This window comes from Chlamydotis macqueenii, chromosome 7, assembly GCF_036417535.1.
Source record: "Chlamydotis macqueenii isolate bChlMac1 chromosome 7, bChlMac1.mat, whole genome shotgun sequence".
NCBI lineage: Eukaryota > Metazoa > Chordata > Aves > Otidiformes > Otididae > Chlamydotis > Chlamydotis macqueenii.
Genome location: NC_141562.1, coordinates 13,856,413 through 13,872,847, shown reverse-complemented (window position 1 = coordinate 13,872,847; position 16,435 = coordinate 13,856,413). Strand labels below are relative to the sequence as shown.

Genomic DNA, 16,435 nt, shown 5'->3' with positions numbered 1-16,435 from the left:
TACTCCTTGTCCTGCTCGGAGCTTCCCCATCCTATCCCCTGCCCTCTCGCACCTCAGGGATGCGGCCGGGAAAAGCATGAGGGTGGGCTTGCGTTCGCTTAACATGTCTTTAGGGCTGGAAGGTTCTCTGGAGTTTTAGGGTGTCTCATAGCCCTGGTGTGCAGGCGGTTTCGGGTGCCCGGCTCGCACCGCAGCTGCAGCACCTGCAGCAGGGAACCGGGGAACCCCCCCCAGCCGTGCTTTGACTTGCAAACCTGCACATGCGGCGTTTAGCCCTCAGGAAGAGGGTGAAAATAGAAGTGTCACCGGAGAGCAATTTTTCTCAAAGTAGCAGCCCTGTGTTTCATCTCACAGACCCTCTGGCCTCCCTCACGAGAGAAAAGGTGTGCCTTGTGCCGCAGGTACCGCAGGCCGCATGCAAAGTGGCCCCATTTTGCTTCCGAAGCTTTCAGGAAATGATCTGGCATTTAGATGATTCAGCTTTTCCTACAACCATCGCTCCTCATCTGCCCCACGAGGCAGGCACAGAGTTTGGTGTGGTGGAGAGAAGGCTCTCTGCCCATGTTTGCTGCAGAGAAACTTTGCCTGGAACAAAATACTGTGCTCACCTTCCTCAAAACTGTGTAAAATCAGGAGGGCAGGCCAAGTGCTGGCGATTTCCATGGCCAAGCTGACTGCTCGCCCAGTCCGCAGCGTCCCACCGCAGTGTGGCATCTGCCCCCTGCATCCCAACAATGAGTAACCTGGTCCTTGTCCTTCGCTGCAGGTGGAAACCAGGATGGCAAATTCAGCGTCGGCTTCAGGGATGGGGTGGTCAGGACAGTCGTGAGTCTGGACAGGGAGACGGTGGCGTCGTACACGCTGATCCTGGAGGCCATCGGTAAGGATTTCCCACCGGTCCCGTGGGGTTTCCAAGGCTGAGATGCCTTGGGAACACAGCAGAGAGACAGCAACTTTTGAGGTGCTCTATAAACCAGAGCCTGTGGTTGGTGGTAGCGTTTCACAACCCAGGTGCATCAACATGTTCTGTTTCCACCACGACTTTTGGGGAGAGTAAATTCACCCCTCGGGCCCGTCCAGCTCCAGGACTTTCCCTTTCCCCTGGGGAAGGCAAGAACTCCCTTTCCCGAGAGGCTGTCCGGGCCAGACCTCTACCCAGACATGCCAGCACCGCAGCATCGTTCCCCTGATGCCATGCCAGCCCTTGGCTCGGTGGCTGCTGATTAATCTGGCACAGGCGCAGGTCCCGCGTGCCAGACACATCTTGGCCATCATCCCCAGAGCTTTATAATGATGTGCCTGTTTACAGAAGCCTTGGGCATCTGTTTTGAAAGGAGAAATAAGTGGCCTGGTCAGAAATCTTGGGGGGCACGGTATTGCAGGTGCCACGGGGTCTGCAGCAGGGATGCTGCACCGGCTGGGCACGCAGGATGGGATCCCGAGTGGTAAAGGGTTCGTTCTGCCCCTCTGATGGGTGTCACACTGCCTGTGTCATCCTGGTCACCACATCCCAGCTGGGTGGGTTCAGTGCTGGCTTGCATCAGGCATGTTGGAAAAACCAAACCCAACCCATGCTCCCCGTTGCCTCATCCTTGGTGGCAAAACCAAGAGCCATGTTCTTATCTACTGAACATCAACCAGTCCTAGTGCCCTTTGGCTGTGGGCTGAGCTGGGTCTACAGAAAACTCATCAGACCCCTGCCTCTCTTCATCTCCCAAATCCCTGACCTCCACAGTCTTTTCCAGCACACATCACCCTCTTAGTCAACGGAGTTGCAAACCCTCTTTAATGACCGGTTGCTTTTCCAGCCTCACTGGGTAGTGGCTCCACGGCCAGTTTTCTCCAGGATAGGGAGGGAAAAAAAACCCTCGTGGTTCAGTGTGGGGTTTGGAAACTGCAGAAAAGAGGGAGGATTTCCATTTAGAAATGTTGGTCCTGTTGTTTTCAGCAGCCGAAGGCTGAGCACCATCTGTAGAAGGAGGAGATGGAGATAACTGAACCTCCCCTCGCCTTTCTCTCCCGTACAGACAACGGCCCCACAGGGAATCGGCGCACTGGGACTGCCACCGTCTACGTGACCGTCCTGGACGTCAATGACAACCGACCCATCTTCCTTCAGAGCAGCTACGAAGTCAGCGTCCCCGAGGACATCCCGGCCGCCAGCAGCATAGTGCAGGCACGTGGCTCCCTTCTACCGGGGCCCCTGGGTGGGCGAAGAGGGTCCCCACCTTTCTGTGCCCTGGCACCGTGGCTGTGACCTGCAGGAAGCCCGGGGAGGAGATTTTTCTCTCCCCATCATCGGTCTGTTCCCCGCAGAGCAAGATGTTTTCTTGCTTGCCCGCTCCCCTGCTCCTTTGCTAACCCAGGCTGTGAGCACCAGGGAGAAGACAGCAAAGCGTGAGGGGAAAAAAAATAAGAAATTCACCCCATTTCTGCCGGGGGTGAGAGGAGCAAACCCAAGCCCTGTGTTGGTGAGGTGCCTTTGCCTGGCTGCATCCCCGCTTTCCCCCTCCTCCCGGCAGAGAGGGGAGGACCGAGAGCGGAGATCTCAAGGGGGAAGGGAGAAGAGCGCCTGCAAAGAGATGCTCTGAGAACGGAGGGGAAAAAAAAATGGAGGGAGAAAAGCATTTCTGGACTTTGCTTTCATTTTTGTTTCTCTTTGAGGGAGCGGTGGGCAGAGCTGAATGGCTCAGTGAGAGGCGAATGAATGCGGGCATTCACGCGGCCTCCGAGGGCTTCCAGCATCCCTTCAAACCCAGGGCTCTTCTGGAGCGGGGACCAAAAAGCTCTTTGCAGAGGGGCCTGGGAAGGCTCCTCCTGCCTTGAATACCTCTCCCGGCACGGGGAAAGGGGCAGCTTTGTCCCTGGCTCTTGCAGGCAGGGTGAAGTCACCGGGAGAGAAGAAAGGAGCCTTTCGCCTCTTGCAACAAAAGGTTTGCTGGGAGTCGTGCTGGAGGGCGGCCGGTCCCCAAACACGGGCCCTGCGGCTCGTCGTCACCTGTTACACCACGGCACGGCGTACGTGACGCACGTAGCACCGCGCCTGGCTCTGGAATCAGGCACCTGCCTGCAATCCCTGTGCCCAGGGCTGGAGGTGTGCAGGGGAGATGCACCGGCAGGGAGAAACCCTTCCATGGGACTCCTCAAACGGAGCAGATTTTGCAAATTGAAAGGCTGTGAACGAAGGAAACCTGAGGCTGACATCAAATCCCTTTTCTTAGAGCCCGCTACCCAAACACAGGGGATGCCCTTGGCAGTCTGTGGCAAAGGAGAGGCGTTGTCCAGGAGAAGTTTGTTTTCCACAGAACAAAATCAGAGGGAGCTGGAAATGAGCAATCGCCTGGGTTTAGTTTAATTCCCACCTTTAAAAGTGAACCGTGGGTACCAAACATCTCCCCCCTCAAATTCATCCCTACATCCCTATGGCAACAAGAGAGATCCTGAAGATTTCCCCATCCCCATCTTGCAGACGCTGCCCTCATCAGCCCCATCCAGCCCTCCGCATCCTCTGTCCCAGCCCGGATCAGCAGATAGACCTGGCTTTCAACGGCCAGGGGCTGGTTTTTGCCTCGGCTCATTCAGCATCTTTAGAGCCAACTGAGCAGCTGCAGCGTCCAAAAGCCCAGGCAGCCCCGGGCAGGAGGAGAGCAGGACTGTGGACCAGGCAGAGTGTGGGGAGCACGAGCCTTCCTCCACCTGCTCGGGGCGGGCGATCTCGGGTGAGGGTTGCTTTTTGCGGAGCGCGTTTGCCCCGGGATGCCTCTTGCTGAGGCGCCGTTTGTTCGGTGGCCAGGTTGCTCTGCTCTCACCCAGGCTGTTTATTCAGGTGCCTCACAACTTGCACAACGTTTTCCAAAAGAAATTAAAGAGCAATACTTTTTCGGTGATAGCTACGTGCGGGTGTAGTTTGGATGCCTCCACCTTTCCTGCCTGGAAACAGTAACCTGGAAAGCACTCAGGAAGCTGACATAGCCAAAAATCTGCCGCTGCCTGGAAATGAGCTGCTCGAAGGGGTACCAGGGGCTGCTTGAGGAGAGAATAATTGAGCATAAATGAAAAGCTTGGGAAAGAGCTCATTCCTGCAGAGCAGGATCACATTTTGGTGGACTCCATGATGTCCCAGTTGTGGTTGGTAGGGGAGCTCCCGGGGCGGGCGAGCTGGCTCTGGGACACCGGCCGACTCCTCCTGAAGGTGTTGATGGAGTGTCGCAGGGAGCCCAGTCGCTTCCAGAGCCTCAGCTGGGGCTCGCTGGCGTCCGCTGGGTGATGGGGCATGAACTCACGGGGCCCAGAGAGGGACTGGTCCAGCGCCGCCGGCTTGCAGAGGGTGAAAAAGATGAGGAAGGTTGCCAGGAGGAGGAAGATGCAGACAAGCGCGATGATGATGGGCAGTGGGTCTGCCTTCTCGGGGGATGCAGTAACGGGTGGGAGCAGCTTGGTGGTTGAAACCAGAAGCCCAAGGAGAGGTGGGGTGGGAGAGGTCCCGTTGCCGGCGTCCTCTGTGCTCATCTTCCCTGCAGTGCACAAGGTGACACAGAGAAGGGTCATTACCACCTGGAAGCTGGACAGACAGCCACCCTCTGTCCAGCCTGATGGATTTTTTACTTGCTTTGATGTCCAAGGTCAGCAGAGCCAGCTCTGCAGTGGTGCAGACCCGCTTCCCAAAGCTTCATCGGCAAGAGAGCTCTCACCGAACACTGTCCTCTCCTTTCCCCACTGGGTTGGACCCCCCGAATCGCATCCCCTGAGCAGTTTCTATGCCTTTTTGCTTTTTTTTTTCTGCTACGCACCCTGGGGCTGTGCCTGAGGCCAGCAACTCGCCAGCTCAGCGGCGAAGGCCGGGGAAATATTGCTGTGCCCAACCCTCTGCCATCTTGGCTCGGCCCTTGGTGCTCTAGCCAGGAGGTAAAGCTTCACTGCGCTGACTTTCCTACGGAGATGGGGGAGTTAGAAGAGTGATGGAGAGCTGTTAGGCTGGTCCATGGCTGGGCAGTCTCCTGTCAAGTACAGATTTGGATTGAGCCAACTTAAAATTGAGAGCTTAGGAGGGGAAAGGCGGAGCTACAGGGACTGCCGGGTCTCTGGGTCCGCTCTCGCAGCTGCCGTCCCAAAGCCACGCAGGTTTGCGTAGGCAGCAGCCAGCCATTTGCCGGCAAAGCATTCAAAAAGTGGGGGAGAGAGGAAGACACCAGCGAAATATCTTTAATCGCTAATTGGAAACTATGAGACGAGCCCAGTGGAAAGCAAGACGCTACGTCAGAAGAGGCGGGCATCGCTCATCGTCCAAATGACGCAGGAGGAAACAACCTTAAACAAACACCACGAGAGCTGCGAGGCCGAGTGCTCGGGGGTTGAGGAGTCCGTGACCTCGGGTGGTCTGTGCCACAGCCGTACCCTCCGTGCGTGGGTGCCTGCTTGGGTAGGAGAGCCCCCAGCTCTGGTTTGCCAAGACCGTGCCTGGTCCCGGAGGGGGACGGATTGCTCCTGTGGCATCCGTGCTCCTTGCAGGCAGTGAGCTGGGACGCGGAGGGAATAGGGTCAGAGGTTTCCACTAGAGCTGGGTTTGGGGTTTGAGGCACTTAAATATTTTTGCATCACCTCAGCTTGGGCGTTGAAAGCTGCGATGTTGCTGACCTCAGGGCAAGGACTGTAGCGGCACGGTCGGAGCTCAGAGGCTCTGGGGAGATGTGGCCACTTCTGTGGGTCAGAGCCAGGGCTGCACTCAGCAAATGGGAAACGCAAAAATAAATGGATTGATCCCTGAGAAAACCTTAAGTTGAGTGAATCCCTGCACGTATTGCAAGCGGGCTCAGGGGCAAGGGCTCTCATATCCAGCTCCAAAGCGATCTTTTCACCTCTCTTCACCCCAAAACCGTGTGTTTATCGTGCAGCCTCTCCTCGCCTGGCTCAACCCCTTCCCCTCCAGCTCTGGGAAGCGGAGCAGCCCCAGCCATCCCAAGGACCCCTGTGCTCCGTGGCCAGGCTGCTCCCATGAAAAACAGGCAGGCAGGGCTGCCGCTCACTGCGCGTACCCAAGGTGGCCCGAGCCGAGGTTACCAGGGGTACCTTAATTCTGGCATTTACTAACCACGCCTGGTTTGGCTTGGCAACCTTATTATGTTGTTCGTTCAGAGCGAGGCGGGAGGCGCGGGTAATTTCTTTGAGCTGTATTTTGCTCGGTTTGTGGTGCGGGTAGGATTTTTTTCTTTTAGAGACTGTGTCCCCTAGAAACGCATCACACATCAGGAGGGGATCCCACTGATGTTTTTCCAGCCACGCTCTCTTCTCCTCTCACTTCCCATCCATCCCCTCCTCGCACCCGGCTCCTCTGGCAGAGCTGTGGATTCAGGGGAAGTCTGGGCAGCTAAGGATCAGAGCGGGGAAAAAAGAGAAATTGCAAAGAGCAAAATGCTCCTGAGGAAGGTGGAGAGGGAGAAGAAATGACTCCTCATGAGCAGAAAACAGCGAGCATTTTTCGGCCCAGGACCAGGCGCTGCCTGCCTGGCCTGGCACAGCTGCCTGGTTTTTCCATACGCTCTCCCTCCCTTTTCTCAACCCTCCTGCAAAGAAAAAGCTGTTTTCAGGCAGTCCTACGCCTGTAACACAGCTCAGATGAAAAGCAGCTCTCTTTTCCCTCCCTGTCTCACTTAGCGACGCGTTCCTGGAGCTCCCCAGCTTTTCCCAGTGCGCTCAGCCTTTCCCCTCGCTTGCAGGAGGAGGTGATGCTGGAGGGTACCAAACACCCAGTTTACCCACTGGGATGGTCGGGTACTGAAAGTAAAGGGCTGGAAGTGATGCTGTACCCCATCACCGCTGCATCCGCAGGACTTTCCCCCTCTCCCATCGCCGGGACAGACAAAGCAATGGGGAAGGGAGGAGGGATGCCTGCCTTCAAACCCACCCCAAAGTTGGCGTCTCCCCTCCCCACCCCACGTTTACAGCCCTTTCCCTGGGTGGCTGTGGGGCCGAGGGACGGTGGCACGTCCCTGGCCTGCCTCGCTCACCCCTCGCGGTTGGCCTGAGGGGCCGACGGGGGGTTTGCCGCGGGGATTTGGGCTCCCTACCTCTCACTGGCTGGCCAAGCTCCGGCTTTGCCTCCCGCACGCCGCCTCTCCCGCCGTGCACTGCCGGCTGCCAGCCCCCTCCTCCCTTTTGGAGGGTAAGGGAGGGTGGGAGAGAGACGACAGCCAGGCTGGGGACAGCCCAAATGTGCAAAGCCAAGGGGACCCCTGGGCCCCCACTGGGGCTTTGCCCCACTGGGACGAGGGGTCCAGCCCCCGGGATGTGTTTCCCTGCGGGAAGGCTGAATGGTACGGTCGTGGGCTGAGCCCCCCGTGCTGGGCAGGAGGTGGTGGGCTGCCCTACACACGCCTGCTCCCTCTTTTCCCAGCAACTCTGTGCCAAGCCGCCTGCTTTTTTTCCCCCCCCATCCTTTCATTCCCCCTGGCTTCCTCCTCCTTTTCCGACCCCTTCCCGGTTGCTGGGGGTGTTTCCAAGGCTGGCTCTGCCTGCAGCCCGCTCTCTTTAGCAGGGGGATAAAGCAGGCTTGGACCTGCAGCAGAAGGAGCTTTTCTCCCACCAGTGGCACTCCAGTTAAGCCCTTTTCCCAAGTTCGGGACAATCTGTCAGAGTACCGCATCTCAGCTGGCACCTCAGCACGTCAAGGCAGCAGCAGCAGAGTTTTCTCCTGGTGCCAGGCTGCGGCAGGAGCGTGCATTGGTTTAATGCAAACTATTATTTTTTTTTCCTTAATAAAACCCAGATTTGGGGATTTGGGGCTGACTTGGTTTATGTGCCGGAGCTGCCTACAGCAAATGCTTGGGCGAGCTGGGTAAAGGGTGGCTGAGGGGGTGTTTGCAGTTTGCTCATCGCGTTGAAAGCCTTCCCTTTTCCTCGCCTTCAAATGCATATTCCCAGGCACAGCGGGGCAGGGAATGGCACAGAAAAAAACTTGCAAAGATTTCTCTCTCGTCCCTGAGGCTTCCCTCCCGCTGCTGCTGCCCCGGCGCGGTGTTTTGGCCGACGTGTGGCACAGGAGTGGGAAATCCAGATAGTTTGCAAGCGCAGAGTCAGTGGTTTTTAAGATTTCTGCTGATGAGGGTTTATTTGGTGGAAGGGAGGAAAAGCAGGTCAAGGCATCTTGGAACTGCATTTTGGGAGAGCGTCTCTGACTCCTGCAAGCCTTGTGTGGGGCTGTGGGTGAGAGCCAGCCCGGGGCTTTAAAGCCAAGACCCTGTAAATGGGAAAAGGAAACACCTGGGTAATATTTGTAGGCAGGAGATGCCCCAGAAGGTGGGGGAAGCAGCCAGAGAATAAAGACGAAGGTGTTCGCCGCGTCCTCGCCCCAGCGATTCACAAGCGGCCAGCGCTGCGGTCGTGGTTTAGCTGCTTCGCGGGAAGCGGTTTCTGCCGAGGGCAGACGCAGCGGAGCGATGCCAGCTTTGGGAGGAAGGCCAGGGCCCGCTGCCCCTCGCCAGGTCCCGCTTCCCAGCTGCCGGGGTCAGCGGGTTGCCGGCTGGGGTTTGCGGGGAAAGCACTGCAGTGTTGTTCAGCGACACCAGAGGGGACCCGCGCCTTGGGTTTCCCGGGGCGGACGGCTCATTCCGTGTACAGCGTGGGCTGTGCGGAGCATCGCAGCTGAGGGGTCTTGCGAGGACTCATTTGTTACAGCCTGGAAATCTCCACCCTTCACCTTCATTCCCTTTTTTTTTTTTTTTTTTTTTTTTTTCTTTTCTCATAAAGGTGAAAGCCACCGACGCGGATGAAGGCGTTAATGGGAGAGTGTGGTACAGGATCGTCAAGGGTAAGCCCAGGCGGCCCTTCGGACGTCGGTGCGCTTGCGCCAAGCTCTGGCCAGCCACGTGTACAGCCTTGTCGCGCTCTCTGTCCTTTTGTGCTTTGAAGTCCACATTTACCCCGCTCCAGAGTAAAATTTCAGCATTAGGGTTAATTGCTGGGGGATGATTTGTTGTTGATGGCCGTCAGTGACATCATAGCTCCTGGTTTGACCAGGGCCAAACCCTGCTGAGCTGAGCCTGATATAGCTGAAGGTGATGGGGGCTTGGGTTTTACTCAATAATCTGCCTCCAAGACAGATGTGGGGAGAGCACAGTGTGTCACCAGGACCAATGCAACGGTGGTGGGCAGCATCCATCTCAATTTTCCCCTTCCCCACCAGGAAACGAGCACAACAACTTCCGCATCAATCCCAGCACCGGGCTGGTGATGCGAGGCGTGCGGCACCTGGACAGGGAGCAAAACTCCTCTCACGTCCTGGAGGTGGAGGCCTACAACACGGAGCAGGGACCCATGAGGAGCTCCGTGAGGGTGAGGACCTCGCAGCTGCCGAGGGGTGGGCAGTGGGGCTGGGCGGTGGCAGAGTTCACGCAAAATATCCAGGATGCTTCATCAGAGGGCCATCGTTGCCAGATATACAGGAAGTTTGAGAGATCTGACATGGAAGCGCTGACGGAAAGTCTCTGGGGGCTGCCCGTGGGTGGAGAAGAGCTTGTTGGGGTTGTTTGTTTTTTATTTTTTTCTTTTTTCCTGTGACATGTCATTGCAATGAGGCTGCTAAGTGGTACGGCAGTCGCCGTCGCAGGGAGTCCCGCTCGCCTGGTGAGATGTGGCTCAGCTGCCACATGCAAAATCTGAGCCTCAGCCTGTTGGGAACGGTGTCTCCTGGCCAGGCGTTTATTTAAATAAGCCAGGACCCAGTGGCAATAACCTTTAGCGGTGACACACCAGCTTCCCACGCTTCCCACAAACCCAGCCCTCTGGTCGCGTCTATTTTTAGACCCACTGGTGGGGTGGGCTCTGGCCGAGCACGATGTGCCTGCGGCACCAGCAGCGAGCAGAAAACCAGGAGGAGAAAGGATGTTCTCCAGGGAAAGAGCAGCTCGACCCACTGAACTTTGAGCAAAATTTCCCACCGAGTTGGTCAGCGTTTCTACGTTGTCGGGTCCCTAATGGCAAGGTTTTGAGTAGGAGATCCCAAAGCACGAAGGAATTAATACGCAGGCAGATGAGTGCCACAAAGGACGTATTTCCCCTCACAAGCGTAAGCAGATGGCAAAGGTCCACAAACCCATCTGGCTCAACCATGGTTTCTCCGGGGGGTTTCACAGGTGATCGTCTACGTGGAAGACGTCAACGACGAGGTTCCGGTGTTCACCCAGCGGCAGTACAACCGCCTGGGGCTGCGGGAGACCGCGGGGATAGGGACTTCGGTGGCGGTGGTCCGGGCCACCGACCGAGACACAGGTAGGCAGTTGGGGAGGAAAGTGGTGAAAGCAGCCATTGCACACATCCCAGCTTGGCTGGGTTGAAATCCCCACGCGGATGGGCTCTGCTCTGTGGTCGGGGCTGGCGTCGGTGGTGCCTGCCTCTTCAGGGTGCTTGGTCCAACCGGCACTGTGCTTCCTGCTCCTTCCCCAGGGAACGGTGGACTGGTGAACTACAAAATCCTGTCGGGCGCCGAAGGGAAGTTTGAGATCGATGAGAGCACGGGCCTCATCACGACGATCGAGTACCTGGACTACGAGACCAAAACCAGCTACCTGATGAACGTCTCTGCCACAGACCAGGCGCCCCCCAACAACCAGGGATTCTGCAGTGTGTATGTCAGCCTGCTAAACGAGCTGGACGAAGCCGTGCAGTTCTCCAACAGCAGCTACGAGGCTGTGATCATGGAGAACATCCCCCTGGGTTCCGAGGTGCTCCGGGTCCAGGCCCGCTCCATCGACAACCTCAACCAGATTACCTACAAGTTCGACCCCAACACCAATGCCCAGGCGCTCTCCCTCTTCAAAATCAACGGGATCACTGTAAGTAGCCGCAGCGCGGTCTGTCTTGGCTTGGTTCGCCGCTCTGGACTTCGGTGTTGGTGGCTGATGTGGCTGTTTGTCCTTGGCAGGGTGTGATCACGGTCAAAGGCCAGGTGGATCGAGAGAAGGGGGATTTCTACACCTTGACGGTGGTGGCTGATGATGGAGGACCAAAGATTGACTCCACGGTGGTGAGTAGCTTCTAACCCACTTCCTCACCACCTTTTGTGCGGGCAGAGCTGACCTCAGGTCACCTCGCTCTTCCTCTGGCATGGGACATCACGTCCTAGTTGTCCTCCCTGCTCCTGCCACTGGGGTCTAGAAACCCTGATTTGAGGGAAACCCTGTGTTTGCATAAGCACGGAGCGGTGCCTTTTAGCTTCTGCGTGTCATAGGGTGGGATGTCTGAAAAAAAAAAAAACAAACCCAAAAAAACCACCTCAGGCTGTGGAGTTTGCAGATCGCTCACCAAGCTAAAACAGGTTTGAGGGAGGTAAATTTGGGGGCCTTGAAATACCTCACGGTGGTTTATGTTTGAGGGTTATATTTGGCAGTTTCAAAGGCAGCCGAGTCGGGGGGTGATTTGCATTTCTCTGCTGGGGCAGGAGGCACGCGGGGTGCAGGGCCAGCCTGGTCCCCGTGCTGTGGGACGGGCTGCCGCTACCCAAATTCTGCCAGTTTGGGCCAACTGGAGGAGCGGGGGGTTTGAAACTGGAGGCTGGCCCACGGCGATGGGCAGCGCTCTGCGTTTCGAGCGCTCTCCTGCCTCGGCGCATCTGTTGCCTCTCGAAAGGATGCTGGGTGGCAAAGGCAGCGATGCTGCAAGCGCTGCCTGTCGCCACCCATGGGTGCCGGTGGCCACGCTCTCTGCACGCCGCCGGGCTCTTGTCTGAGCATCTCCCAGGGAGAGAGGCAAATCCTCCAAGCTGATCTAGGAAAAAACAGGGGATGTACCAACGAAGGAGCCTCCAAATCCCTGCAGGGGGGCATCCGCAGCCCCTGCCACTGCCCCGGCGTGTGCCTGCATCTCCTCATCCCCCACTAACTCTTGTTTTTTTGTTTTCTCTATTCCCTCTCTGCTGTCTTCCAACAGAAGGTAAGCGTGTCCGTCATGCTGGCATCACCTCGGGGGCATCAAGCTGTGGGGAGGGACCGCGGCAGAGGTCTCCAGCCCCCATCCCGTCAGCGCCAGCCTCTGTGACACCTCCTGGGACACGGTGCCGGCCAGCAGAAATCCTGACGGCCCGATCTGGCGCTGGGGACAGGACAGCAGCTGCCAGATCCATCGCGGGAGCTGAATGGGCTGTCCTGGCTCTCTGTTTTTAATTCTCCAGCAACAATAACCAAATTACGCCGAGGCGCACAGCTCACAGCTCGACTTCCTCCGGAATGTTGTCGCATTCAGCCTGGCCGCACCTGGGGGCTCAGGGCACCCGTAAATAGAGCCCCGGGAACAGAAAAGCTCTTCCTCTCTCATTTCTGTGTCCTATGGCATCTCTTTGATTACAAATACGATGAGAGCATTTCCTCTGGCTAATTGTGGCCGAGGTAGCCTGGTCCCCAGTCGCCTGCCCCTCCGAGCACCTCCTGCCTGCTCTCTCGCTCGCCCACGTGACTTTTCCCAGCAGGGATCTTAGGTTTTCTCCGTGCCCAGTTTGCGCCGGTTTAGTAAAATACACTCCGCTGTGATTTCTTTGTGCCCGTTTCGCTTGAAAGCAAACCCTGCCCAACCTCTGGTGCTGTGAGCAGGGATGAAATGGCTGCGTGTGAAAAGCTCGGCAGGAAAAGGGTCACCCCTGCAGCAGCACGAGTTGCTGCGTGCCCCGCTGTTTGGAGGATAAAATAAACGGAGGATGCTCCGTAGAAAAATCCACCACTTGAGAGCTGCAGCATCCTTGTGCTCTTTCTCCAGTCTCTAAGCATCCCTCCTCCTCCTCCTCCTCCTCTGCAAGCAGGGACGTGGCTTCAGCTCCTGGGCTGAAATACCTGCACCCGTTCCCAGTTGGGATGGATAACGCCCGGACGGGTGCAGCGGGTGAAGACTTTGCCGGGGGTGTCAGCGTGGCCGTTGGTGCTGAGGGGATGGGGGGGCCAGCTCCCGCTCATACCCTGTCTGAGCCCCGTGCCCCATGCCTGCAGGTGACCATCACAGTCCTGGACGAGAACGACAACAGCCCCCAGTTCGACATCACCTCCGACTCGTCCGTCAGCGTGGCGGAGGACAGCGCCGTCGGCAAGCGGGTGGCCCTGGTCCTGGCTCGCGACCCGGACGCGGGCAGCAACGGGCAGGTAGGGAGGGCGGCGCAGCGGGTTTGGGGCCTGCCCGTAAGGTGCGGTAGCCTTTCGGTAGGAGAAGAAAAGCATCGTCCTTGGGCTGTCCGGGGCAAAGAGCTCTGCGGAACATGTGTCAAAAGGAGCCCAGCAATCTGAAAAGCAGCTGTGGCCTCCCCCGCCGCGGGGAACAGCAGCGAAGCCCTTGGCAGGCCAAGCAGGAAGCACTCCGACATTCGTTATTTTCTTTATCGCGCAGACAGGCGTTAATGAGCTCCCGTCGCCCTTGACAGCAACAATTGTTGGCATCATCGGAGGGTTGGGATGAAACTGGGGTTGGCACATGGGTGTTTGCTGTGGGGTGGCTTCAGGAAGCCCACGCACACGTAGACACCCCCATTCCCGAGGCGATGCTGGATTTATTATTGTAGGGTCACCTTTCTCTCCATCATGTTTCCTGCCCTGTTTTTCTTTCCCCGTGATATTTCCAGGTGACGTTCTCACTGACATCAGGAAACATTGGGCGGGCTTTTGAGATCCGTACCACCAACAACACCTATGGCGAGGTGTTCGTGGCACGGCCACTGGACCGGGAGCTGCTGGATCACTACACCTTACGGGTTAGCACCAAACCACCCCGCTTACCTCGTTGGGCTGCTTCTGGTTTGAGCACTGAGGCTGTTTTCTTGGGTCTGTCAGCTTAAAAACAGCATTTTTTTTTTTTTAAATCCATCCCCAACTGCAGATCCAAGCCTCAGATGCTGGCGTGCCTCCCCGGAGGAAGGAGCACACTCTACGAGTGAACATCCTCGACGTCAATGACAACCCCCCCATCATTGACAGCCCCTTCGGCTACAACGTGAGCGTGAGCGAGGTGAGCACTCAGCCCTGCTCCTCAGCTTCCATCCTCCCAAGGTGAGGTTTGACCACAAGGCAGGTGGGGACAATGGACCCAACCTCACCTTGGGTCATTTAAGTGTTGGTGGCCCCTTGCAAGCCCTCACCTTGGGTCATTAGAGGGTTGGTGGCACCTTGCAAAAGCCTCACCTTGGGTCATTTGAGGGTTGATGGCCCCTTGCAAACTTCACCTTGGGTCATTAGAGGGTTGGTGGCACCTTGCAAAATCCTCACCTTGGGTCATTAGAGGGTTGATGGCCCCTTGTAAACCTCACCTTTGGTCATTTGAAGCTTGGTGGCCCCTTGCAAGCCCTCACCTCTGATGGCCTCCTAGTTTTGGGCTAGGAGAGAGCTCTGCAGGCAACTTAAGCCCATGAGGCTGCAGAGACCAGCAGGAAGAACTGGCTACACACCCATGGAAATGCCACCAAAATGACACAAGAGGCTGCACGGTGCAGAATAGAAACTGCTTTCAGGAAGCAGCTCGACAAGAGCAAGATAATTAAGCAATAAAACACAATCAGGCGTGAGAAAAGACAACTTATTTCCTGACAGTTTAATTCCCGGACTGGGGGGCTCTCAATTTGACGATGAAAAATGAAATACGAGTAATAGCCAGTGACACTTAGCTGTGAGGAAGTGCCGCTCGTGATTAATAGCTTTGCGTTACAGTGATTGCCCTGTTAGGATTTTCTTATCTATTTAATACATGTTCAAGGGCTGGTTGAAGACCAGAATTTCTGGTTTGATTTCCCCCGTAATGGGACTATCCAAAAATAATTAGCCGAGCTCGGAGTCCATTCCGCAGCCTTCACCTTTGCGCACACACTGGGTTTTACGTTCTTTCAGCCCAGATAGGACCTGATGCATGGCTTTCTGCGGCGGGCAATCAAACCGGCTCGTTGCAACACATGGGAGAAGCTGCAACGTAGGGAGAAGAGGTGCAATTTTGGCGTGCAGCGGCAGCTGGCTTGGGCAACGTAATGGCAAATGTCGCCTGTTTGTTTTGTTCCGTTTCTTTTTAAAAGCTAGCGTAGAAAACACATTTCATTTCAGGGTTTCAAACCAAAAAATGATGGAAGCGCTCAAGCCAAGGGCAGAGCCGTCTGTCGCCAAGGAGGTGGTGAAGGAGAGCAACCCTCCTTGGCTTCTGGGTATTGCGGCAGCGAGTTTGGAGCCTCAAGCACCTCAATGCCTGGAAAACAACCCTCTCTATATCAGAGCTCTGTTATTAATTGTGTATTTTATATGCTAGGAGGTGCATGTGATTTATGTCGTGTGTCTCTGCCGCTCACGCCCTGCAGAACGTCGGCGGTGGCACGGCGGTGGCTCAGGTACGCGCCACCGACCGGGACGTGGGCCTCAACAGCGTCCTCTCCTACTACATCACCCGCGGGAACGAGGACCTGACCTTCCGCGTGGACCGCGTCACCGGTGAGATCGCCACCCGGCCCTCCCCGCCGGACCGCGAGCGGCAGAGCTTCTACAGCCTGGTGGTCACCGTCGAGGACGAGGGCAACCCCTCCCTGTCGGTGAGCCCCCAAAACGTGCTTTGCAGGGGGAGAATGGAGCTGGGCAGCGCTGCGGGAGCGAGCTTAGCGTTGAGGCGTCGAGCGGGGAAGGGGGGAACAGGCACAGGGCGCCATGTTTTGGTGGCCCGGCCGTTTTGGTTGGGTCCAAATCTGCTGGTGTGAATCAGAGACTCCTTCCACGCCTGGTCCTGCGGGACCGCCTCATGCCAGGTGCTTTCCATCTTGCTGCATCCGCTCTGAAGGGGGTTTAGGAGAAGTGCTGAACTGCTTCTCTCCCATCTGTAAATGCCAAAAATACCACCGGCATCCCGACAGGCGAGCATGCTGGTGGCTGCAGGCATGGTCCTGCCTGATGGCTCCTTGCGCTCTGAGTCTGAGAGGTCTCGGGATGCTGCTCATCGTGGACCGATGCTCTGGTGCTTGCAAACGAAAAGAACTCTGGTAATTAGCTCTGCAGCCATGGTGGTTGCCACCATGCGAGTTTTGGGCAGCTTGTTGGTTGCAGGGTGTGGGCATGTGTTTTGGGGCTGATACGAGATGCCATCCCTCATCCTTCGGTCTGGGGAGCAAGTGATATTTGGGGCATTTCCCAGCCCCAAGCCTTTCCTAACCCCACAGCTCTGCAGAGAGGTCTGCAAGCGCCCACATGCACAAAGCAAGTGCAAACTGTGAGACGGGGAGGCGCGACACCCTTCCATCTTTCCTCTCCCCCACCTCCACCTGCTATCTTCTCGCGTATCTCTCATCTCCCGGCGCAGCTCTCGCTGCAAAGCCCTGCTCTACATTTTGAGGAAACGGGTTGCAACCACTAATGCAAACTGTGGCTTGCGACTCTCGCTTCAAGCTTTGCGCTCTCAACTCCTCCCTCCCGGGTAGTTCACACGCCTGCTCTGCACCATCATATTTTTC

General features: G+C 56.8%; 2 protein-coding genes across 5 annotated transcripts in view; one reads left to right on the top strand and one right to left on the bottom strand.

Moving 5' to 3' along the window:
* Positions 1-16,435, top strand: part of CDH23 (cadherin related 23) — a 171,658-nt gene that overhangs the window by 125,548 nt on the left and 29,675 nt on the right. Inside the window, exons 25-36 of the mRNA XM_086752377.1 lie at positions 767-880; positions 2,028-2,176; positions 8,743-8,803; positions 9,179-9,327; positions 10,128-10,263; positions 10,438-10,826; positions 10,916-11,017; positions 11,920-11,922; positions 12,966-13,115; positions 13,589-13,717; positions 13,843-13,971; positions 15,299-15,526. Coding sequence (XP_086608503.1) covers positions 767-880; positions 2,028-2,176; positions 8,743-8,803; positions 9,179-9,327; positions 10,128-10,263; positions 10,438-10,826; positions 10,916-11,017; positions 11,920-11,922; positions 12,966-13,115; positions 13,589-13,717; positions 13,843-13,971; positions 15,299-15,526 — 1,739 coding nt within the window. The remainder of the gene's footprint in view (positions 1-766; positions 881-2,027; positions 2,177-8,742; positions 8,804-9,178; positions 9,328-10,127; positions 10,264-10,437; positions 10,827-10,915; positions 11,018-11,919; positions 11,923-12,965; positions 13,116-13,588; positions 13,718-13,842; positions 13,972-15,298; positions 15,527-16,435) is intronic.
* Positions 3,330-7,245, bottom strand: C7H10orf105 (chromosome 7 C10orf105 homolog). Of its 4 annotated transcripts, none has more exons than XM_086751984.1 (3): positions 7,065-7,245; positions 6,089-6,356; positions 3,330-4,514 (listed from the first exon to the last, which is right to left on the bottom strand). In XM_086751984.1, exon 3 carries the CDS (start codon positions 4,507-4,509, stop codon positions 4,093-4,095), a length of 417 nt encoding a protein of 138 aa, XP_086608110.1. In that variant the 5' UTR covers positions 4,510-4,514; positions 6,089-6,356; positions 7,065-7,245; the 3' UTR covers positions 3,330-4,092. The 4 variants fall into 4 exon arrangements, with proteins under 4 accessions (XP_086608110.1, XP_086608108.1, XP_086608111.1 ...); XM_086751982.1 differs by having other exon boundaries at positions 6,089-6,224; XM_086751985.1 differs by lacking the exon at positions 6,089-6,356.

What these genes read in the sequence shown, in the direction of transcription:
- C7H10orf105 (XM_086751984.1), bottom strand. Translation starts at nt 4,509, where the DNA reads ATGAGCACAGAGGACGCCGGCAACGGGACCTCTCCCACCCCACCTCTC.